Here is a 9,723-nt window from a genome sequence, read left to right on the forward strand (position 1 = left end):
TCATTATTCAATTTTTTTTATAAATTAATGTACCACTTTCTTGACAATATTAAAGGAAATATTGACTTATGACAAGCTCCTTAAGTTAAGTTACTTAAGTTTTCTCTTATTTCAAGGTTGCTAACTAGACCAGCATACTTACCAAGTGGTAAGATCAGATTATCAAAATTACATTTGTTCGCTAAATGCCACATTACTGGTAAAAAAATAAATTTTATATAATTTTTTTTCTAATTCAGAAGTTGACATACACTTTAATCAGCTTAAAATCACCCAGATGTTTAATGTAAGCTTCTGTGTTCATTAAAATTCACATCACGTGAGTTAAACAGGTTCACCTGAGGCAACATCTCGAACAGAAACTCCTCCTTATGTGGCATCATAAAGAAACCAAAAAAATTCACATAAGATCAGAAAATTGCACTCTTGGGAGGCTTTTTGGAGTTTTCCAAGCTAACTTTTGCCTCGACCAGCCCTGGATGAACTCTGGTTTTCTGATTGATTGCTTTCTCGACTCTAAGACCAATCTAAAACGTTTTTTTTCTTCACAGGAAGTCGTGTTTTTGATGACTTAGATGTATAGCTGGACCTTGAAAAGTAGGTGCGAGTCTAACTTAACTGCAGAGAGTTGCTGAACAAAGATGTTTTGAAAAAGCACATAAATCTGCTTAATGGTGCTGTTGAGGATATTTTATGTGTACTAACCTTTTATGTGACCACCTGTTTACAGCAGAACAAACTAAATCCGTCACAAGATGTTCCTTCATTAATGATCGACTGATGGTTGGAAAAACACTTTGTCTTCATGAGATCACCTGTTTGTCTTCTTCTCAATCATACATATGGACAAAATGTATCACATTTATTGTTTTTGACCAATACGGTAAAAAAAACAACAACAAAAACGTATAAGGTTTCATAAGTTCATTCACTGTCACAATAAATGGATGGTATTGGAATCGTCATGGTAATACCATAATTGCTTCGGCCTGATTGGACACAGTATTGATATCATTTATCCAGCTGGGTGAACTCACTGCTCACATGTTCAAACCTGACATGTTTGTTAAACTGGTGAGAGAACGGTAGAGATTTGGTTTACTGGAAGAAACAACAGTTTGAACAGTATGGGATAATGGAAACATCTCAATTTTAGCAATAGAATCACATTTAAAAGTGCATCATTTTCCAGACCGGATAGCTCTAGTGCTTGTATACAAACCATTTTTGACTTTTCCAAGTTTCTGAATAAATTTGGTTCACATTTAGCTGAATTTAATCTGTTCCAGGAAAAAAAAACAACTTTTCTTTCCCGGTACCATTGGTACCAATGGGAATATACCAATGTACCAATGGTATATGCATTGATATATTGCACATACCAATGTTCGTCTTCTTAAAGCTGTAGTAGGCAACTTTTCTAAAAATGATTTATTTATTATTTTACATATTTGCTACTAAAACTGTCACTATGTTCTGACATCATGAAACATGTAATCTGTAAAAAAAAACTAAGATCCTCGGCCTCCAACCTGTGGTCAGAAACAACTAATCAGAGCCAGGGAGAGGGTCTTAGCACTGTCAATCATACTCATGTACGCACAAAATGGAAATGCCTAGATATTGCATAAGTTTGACATTTTGTCATTTCTTAAATTGCAAAGTGATTTTCCCCCAACTTTTTTTCTGTGTGTGTTTGCGTGTGTGTGTTTCTTAGGTCTGTGGTTAATGCAGAAGCTGAAGAAGTCGGGATCCTTGCTGCAGCTCACCTTCAGAGATCACGTCGATCCGCGGAAAACCTTCCTCTACCTCCTGAGTCAGAAACCAGGTACGGCGTGAACAAAGGCAGCGAGCCGACGGCCCCGCTTTACAGCCTGCCACTTGAAAGGCCCTCTGTTCAAATATTCATGGAAAAAATGTTGTCATCTCATCTTTTTTGTTTGTCAAATTTCCGTGTGTCAGCTTGGTCACACACACACACGCAAACCCTTCACCAGCGAACTGTGAGAGGCCTCCCTACTGTGAGTGTGGAACAAAGCAGCCGTTTGTCACACAGGCATGAAGAAGATAAGCCTGAAACCCCCCCTCCCTCCCTCAGCTCCACTCTCTTTCACTTCTCCACTAGAGCTGCAGCAGGCTGACAAAATGATCCAAAACCCTGTCATTGGTAACTCAACAGTGAACTCTCTTAAAAGCACGCCAACAGGAGACCAAAGAAAAAAAGAAAAACAACACACAGCTTTATCATATCAAGCCCGTCATTGTGTTTGATGATTGTACTCTGTGTTTTACAACTGATTTCTTCCCCTTCCTCCATCTCCTGCCCTCTTTACCTGTCTCTGGCTCTCTTTCTCTCTCAAACAAGCAGCAATCTCATTCAGTTTGTTTTGTTTTGGGTTTTTTTTTTTTTGTTTTGTTTTTTTGTTGGGCTTTTAGGGCTGCAGTACTTCAAGAATGTGGTGTTGGTGGCGTCTCCACAGGACCGATACGTCCCGTTCCACTCAGCCAGGATAGAGATGTGCACGACTGCCCTGAAAGACAGGACCACAGGTTAGAAGTGTAGATTTTGGGGGATTCCAAAAACTTGAATTATCAAAGGTTGTGTCTTTTATGATATTCTGCTGCTCCGTGGTGGGTGCTGACATTTTGAGGGGCCAGGTCCTCAAGTGGAAAAGAAGGGCACCTTTGGAACACCAGAAGAAAAATTACAAACGTGTTGTCATTTTGTCTAATTTTGGTAACATAGGGTTATAAATCCATAATTGTATCTTGGGCCAAACACTTTAAACCAAAAATAAAACATTTCAAGAAGGTACTTTTGAAGGAAATGTCTGAAGAGGACACAGAGTGCATGAAATGAAAACAAAAATGGAGTGGTGTCAGATCTTCGTGCTTGTAGGATCTCTCTTTAGTCTTTGGTGAAAGACCATGAGCCGTTTCTCTCACTGGCACAGGACAGGAAAAAAAAAAAAAAAAAAAAAAAATCGGCCCGTTTTACGCTGTTTGCTTCGTCCAGAGGGTTCAGGTTCTCGGCGGAGGCTTGGACCTTGTTGAAGGTTTAAATTTGACCCAATCCCTGATGTTTGTCCATGACATATGTAATGAACCAGTTCAACGCTACGAAGCACTGAACTGGTTCATTACTGGAAAATTACCGGTACTTACCTGAAATTGCCTGTAAACAGCCGTCCTCTCCTGCAGAGAGAAGTGCTGAGCCGAACCAGTTGGCTGTTGATGTTAATTTGGAGGCGTGGCCAACACGGACCGAAAGGCTTCCTTCACTTCCTCTACTGCTATCACTAAAACTACAGACAGACAAAACAGAAAATCCACTTTGTCGTTCACAACTTCTTTCTGTTCTCTGATTGGCCCATTAGACATTTTACCAGAAGGGGCGTGGCGGTCATGCAGGGGTAAAGCTGACCCATGCATGGAGACCCTTGTCGTGGCTGTCACTGGTTTGCGTCCCGACCTAATGACCTGTGTTGCATGTCTCCCCCCTCACAACCCACTTTTTTCTGTCTCACACCTGCCAAGACCTTTAAAAAGAAAAGAAACAAAGAATAAATTCTACTGGAGGAATCCAAGTCAAAGAGAGAAAACTAAGACTGAGCTGCAAGCGAGATATGAAGACAATAGAAAAGCACATGAAGGCCCTGGCCAGGCTGGACACACACGTTACCCAGAATGCTTCCTGCTTTCACATATGCATTCAAATCTCACCAGAGTTCATTTCAACCGAACCAAGACCGAGGTTCTTTCAGACTAGAATTCGCTTTTCTTGGTCTGTATCAGAGTTCGATGACACATTCACACCTGCCTAAGCGAACCGGACTTTCTAGAACCGGGCTAGTGTGATTTACTTTTCACAAAAAAATTACAATTTAGTCCATAACACACTTTTTTTTAAGACAATTTCATGTTGTCTCACTGCATCTTCCCTCATTTTGTCCTGAAGGGCCCGTTTACACCGAGATGATCAACAACCTCCTGCAGCCGGTGGTGGAGGCCAAGGAGTGCCACCTGATTCGGCAGAACGTGTTCCACGCCCTGCCAAACACGGCCAACACGCTGATCGGCCGCGCTGCCCACATCGCCGTCCTGGACTCTGAGCTCTTCCTGGAGAAATTCTTCCTGGTGGCGGGGCTCAACTACTTCAAATAGAGGCAGTGGAACCACAGCTTACCAGAACCGAGAGTGGAGAGTCTACGTTTTCTCATTACTCTGTACAGTCCATGTTACGAATGTAAAAAAAAAAAAAAAAAAAAAGGTCCGACCTGTAAATCCTACCTTTTAGCCTCGTTAGCCATCGTCCTAAAAGAATTAGCGTGTCTTGACTGTTCCTTTTGAAAACTCAGATGAGTGTGACGTGTAGCTACCCAACACGAAACATCTGAGGGCGATAAAGAGAAAAACGGAGGATGTTTTGTCTGCCTTATGTTACGCTCTCAGCCAGAAACACAAGCAGAAGCTAACGGCGTTCCCTGCTCTCCCTTTAGACCTCATTTAAAACATTCTGCGTTTGCTGGTTGATGAATTCTTTCGGTAAGAGTCACACCGATGTTGTTCTTCACACCGTCTGTAGAACCAATGCAATAGATGTGCGGTGTTTAACCCTATGATTGTACATGGAGTATATTGTTGTACAGGAAACAGCTCTTCCTTTATACAAAAGAGATATATTGTTTAAAATTATTTATTTTTACGTATCTACAGTGTAAGTACTTTTAAATGTGAACGTCCGTGTCTTTGTGTGAGCTCCATTGATGTTGTCCCATGTGGGGGGAGGTGGAACAGGCTGTAGCTGAAAATTGACGTCATTCATAGCCTTTTAGCTCAGTGTTAAGCAAAAAGTGAGTTATTTTATGTTTCTAAAGACTTTAGCATTTTCCAATCAGCAAATTGATCAAAACCCACAGCAGCCAACAAAGCTACTGAAAACACTAAGCATCAACAACAAAGTGCTAGTAACCTTTGTCACATGTATAAATATCTGCCCATTTAAAAATATTTAAAACAAAACTATAAGGGTGTAAAATAATACTAAATCTAATAGCAAAGTTTCCAGGTTTGGCTAGATGATGACATCCTTGCTTAACGACATCATCATCTAGCGATGGTGTGCAGGTGTTACACTCAACATTTTAGAATCCTGGTGCGTGTGGACGGTTTGTCATCGACATGAACAAACTGAAGTCCATAACACAGATTGAATGCATCTGTCAGATTACTTCAAGAATTCTAGATGAGAAAAAAATATTAGCTACAGGTTAATACATGAAGGAGTATTAAATCTGAACAGGCTGCATTCTAAAAGTATTTTAGTGCTATATTAAATTCTGTGTTACTGTACAACTCTAACAACAGGTGTGGCCCTCATAAGTGTGACTTTTAGGCCGTTTTGAAAGCGTAAGATTTTACAATAAATGTTCCCTCTGTGTTTATATTAAACAATAATATGCGTGTAAAAACAAACGTGCTTTCAGATTCTAACCTGCAGCTTTGGGTTTAGCTTGAACCACTTGCTTTTTGTACAGAAACCTCCACAAACAACAGAACAGGACATTCCCTTTAGTCGTAGGGCAAAAAGTCTAGAGACACGTTTCTACAAAGAAGGCTGGGTACAACCCAAGTGTCAGGACATAGCATTAGAGTCTGCCACCCACTAGGTGTTCCTTGTTAGCCCGGAAAGTGTTTTCATGTAAAATTCTAAATTATTACATTTTTCCGACCAGCCAATATGTTATCTTTAGCTAGGTTCAATGACAACATATTACGGTCAGTGTAGGTAAAAATGAGTAAGTTTCCGCCAAAAAATCTCAAAAATTTGAAAGTGAATCTCAGACATTTTCTAGAAAAAAAAATATTGGATGTTCAAAAGCCTAAAACTTTCTACGTTTGAAAATGTTTGACTTTTAAACTCATTAATGTCCTTTTTTTTTCTAAAAAAAACAAAAAAAACAATTGTTTTTTTTCATACAGAAATGTATGTATCCACATTGACCCTAATACGGCGCCATAAGATTCACTATGATCAACATGCTGGTGGCTTCACTTAAAAAACTAAAATCTGAAAAACTTTTGTAAGTTTTTTGGTTTGGTTCTGAAATACTTTTATCAAAAATATGCTGCTTGGTGCATTTACTCTTCCAGTATTTATCTAAATGATTTTGTCCATCTGGTAGCTACTGAGGCTGAGGCTCGGTCAGACAGTTGAGCTGATTATTTAGTCCAATTATTTGTAGAGGCATGACTACCCCAAGCTATTAGATCAACTTATTGTGAAGGATCTCTATTAGTTATGAGACAAACAGGCAGTAAACAGGCTCACTAATATAATCAAGCTTATATAACGAGAGAAAGAAACATGACTAATTACTACAACAACATGGTCTAATAGCCATCATTTTCCTAATGAGACATTTTTTAATGTCTCGATTAAAATCCTCATTTGACGTCCACAAATTTCTAATAAGGGTAGATTAGCGTTTCATTGCTTTCATTTTTCAGGAAATTTAAATGATTTTGAATGAACTGCCATGATTTACCTATGTTGTTTTCTAAATCATCATAATGCATATCAAAATGTCATCAGCATAATGAGAGATTTTTTTTTTATTTCTTTGCTACATGCACACTGCATGATGTGGTTTTCAAGCGGTTTTGTGAAAACCCCCGTTTATCAACATATCCATCGTATTGTGTTTACATTTTCTGAAGCTGGAAACGTTTCATTAGGCATTTCATACCCAGCAGCGCTGCGTGACATGGATCTGCTGCGTAATGTATTTATGTACATACAGAGAGATATATTTTAACCTTTGCACTGGTTTGTTGGCAAGTGCACTTTATTGACAACCTTGAATCAACCTCTACTAGCTTTAAAAGAATACAAACAGCTTTTCGTGTGTATGTGTGGTTACTGTTAGAAGATTGCACTTGCTTCTTTTGGTCTGAAGGTCGAGTCGTGCGCTTATCGTGAGAGGTAAAGTCTGGTCTCATCTGTTCGCTGTCTTGCAGAACAACTGATAACTTGACAAAGTGCTTTTTTTGTTGGGGAAGCTGTTACACTGTAAGCAGTGATAGTCACTAGCTGTGTTTCTGTTACAAATGTGCGCAAATCTTTGTCTATTTTCTGCTAATGTCGAAAAAACACAATTTCGCAATTTGCTTTTCTATTAAATAATAAATCAAATCAAAATCACACGTGTTCACACAACAAGTTTTCAAAAATCATGGCAGCGACAGATGTAAACGTTTACATGACATGTATTCATAATTCAGCGCTCGTCATCGATCAGTCAATCAGAGGAGACGTTGGCATCTTATTCAGGTGTTGGTCTAACAAGCCCCGCCTACTTGGGAGCAGCTACGTCTGAGGCGTTTTGGGGAAATTGTAGTTGTATGTTGCAGAATGACATGAATGTCTGAAGAAGAAAAAAAACGCATCATCCTCGTCCTCTGTTCTGTCATTATCTTTGTAACATTTGGTTGTTGATCATGTGATTCGTGGGATCCGAAAAATTTTGATACAACCGAAACAAACCACCTCATCTTAGTGCAAAAACGTTTTGAGGAACACAAGTTTTTCTGAATTGGCATGATTCCATTGAGCACATTTATTTCCGTAATTTCAATTTACACACTTTTATGGTTAATAGAAACACAGCTGGTGACTCCAGTCACCTGGCGGTAGTTTTGAAGCATTTTCAAAACGCCACAACGCAAAGCTGCCATGCCTCGTTTTGCTACTCACACACCCCGATACACACGCTTTCTCTGGATGAGGCTCGAGCCTGCGTTTGGCCACTAAGAATAAATCCAGAGAAAAGAAGGGTTGAGTGTGCCCTTCAAAGTTAGCTACAAAACAGTTTTCTGCTCTGTCGGAAGGGTAAATTGTCGCAAGAGTTACAAAATCACATTTAGATAGTTTTGAAGTCTGATCACACAGTGGAAAACAGCGTTTGCTACGTACAGCCCAGTAGCTGTAAAAGAGTGAACTGATGTTGCTAATGGTGCGTTTTGAGGTGTTCCCCAAACCCAACTCATCCTTTTTAGTTTCTCTGTCAACCTTCAGAACTATGTGACTTGAACCTCTCTGTATTCAATCGCCCTTTACTGAGTGCGTGAATTATTTATGTGACAGAAGTGTTCTCTACACCGTTGCTCAGCTACCTTTCCTGTGTTTGAACTGAATGTAAAAAAGTTTGAAGTCACTGTGAGGAACTTCCATTGATTTCTTCTTACTTACATACATGTATAGTACCTTAACTAGTACTACATCTGTGCCAATATTACTAAAATATTTTTATATGTTGCTGACCATACTGTATGTACTCTGAAGTAGCTTGTGTTCTATGTAACAAATTAAAAATACTATATATATGTATATATATATATCATAGTACTATCCAATGAAGTTAGATAAAAAAAGTATTCCTTTTGCATTCCGTTTATTTTTGCCTTCCTGAGTCTTCATTTAACTTCCCTTTAAATTTAACGCATGTAATTCTGCAATTTTGAGCAAAATTACCACAACTGATGGTAAATAAAAAAATTTAGCTAGCCAATAATTAATTACCTTTTAATATGTGAATGGCTACGTAACAACATCTGAGGTCTTTCTTGTCTGGGTTGTACACATCTCAGATGGCTTGCTAGTGTGGCATCATGGGAAAATCGATGTTCCTGTCTCTGGCAACACAGTCCAGAATACAACACAGTGAGCTTATGTTTTCAATTTTCTTCATTTAGTCCTAACAGAATGACTAAATATTACATAATGAAATAAAATTTTCTTAATTTCTCACACATATATCGCATTTCTTTAGTGCCTTGAAATTGGGCCTCTGTCTCTTTAAGATACTCCTGCTCTTTCTGAACCTCCGCCTTCATGAAGTCATCACAACATGGCTCCTCTATTAACCCTTTAACACCGTCCTCGCTTTTCAGCTGTGCTTCTTTTGACCATACAATTGCATAATTTGACATTTTGATTGTTTTTCAATTAAGTTTTGGCTTATTTTGCAAAATTACAATAGAACATATTTTCACATTATACAAGTCACACGACCAAATGTGACTATCGCCAACCACAAAGAAGACCACCAGACATGGCATGGCTTGTTTTTTTAATGAGTAGAGGTGTGTCGATCGATCGGCCACCGATCATAATCGGCCAATTTCCGTGAAAAGGTGTATGATCGGTGATCGCCGATCACGGTCTCTTGTTGCCGTATCTTATTTGCAGCCTGCGTGTGCGGCTGATCTCTTTCCTTCACACTGCGCAAGCGCGCAGCAGTAAATCCTAAGCGATGTGGTGTGGAACGCTCTGAGAGTGAACAGGGAAGTTTGCGTGTTGCGGTGGAAATTTACTTCGGGGGTGAAGCACGTCAAAATGCATCAACACGACGAATCTAATGTGACGTTTGAAAAACAAGTACTTGACGGAGTTTGGCTACGTTGAGGCTCAACGCAGGAAAAAAAGGACATCCGGAGCAGCCAGTAAAGCAGCGCACAACTACCAACACTCACCCGGATTAGCATCACGGTCAGAAAGCTAAACAATTAACTTGAAAAATAATTTAAGTCATCGAGCTGCGGTGTAAGACGCTGGTTTTGCTCTCGTTGTTGAACCGCCGCTACAGTTATATTTCACAGACGGAGCGCCGTTTCTGCTCCGCCTGGCAGTGACTCACACCGAACCTCTGCATGTAACTTAAG

At 39.4% G+C, this 9,723-nt stretch overlaps 1 protein-coding gene across 1 annotated transcript in view; it reads left to right on the forward strand.

Annotated features, from left to right (window-relative positions):
* The window catches only part of LOC106962087 (protein FAM135B), a 24,794-nt gene extending 18,723 nt beyond the window's left edge, over positions 1 to 6,071 (forward strand). The window contains exons 8-10 of the mRNA XM_015056253.1: positions 1,621 to 1,828; positions 2,437 to 2,550; positions 3,959 to 6,071. Of these exons, the coding sequence (XP_014911739.1) occupies positions 1,621 to 1,828; positions 2,437 to 2,550; positions 3,959 to 4,164 (528 nt within the window). The 3' untranslated portion in view covers positions 4,165 to 6,071. The remainder of the gene's footprint in view (positions 1 to 1,620; positions 1,829 to 2,436; positions 2,551 to 3,958) is intronic.
* Positions 6,072 to 9,723: the final 3,652 nt, after the last annotated feature.

This window comes from Poecilia latipinna, unplaced genomic scaffold (assembly GCF_001443285.1).
Source record: "Poecilia latipinna isolate Pla-1442-1.1 unplaced genomic scaffold, P_latipinna-1.0 Scaffold1369, whole genome shotgun sequence".
Lineage (NCBI taxonomy): Eukaryota > Metazoa > Chordata > Actinopteri > Cyprinodontiformes > Poeciliidae > Poecilia > Poecilia latipinna.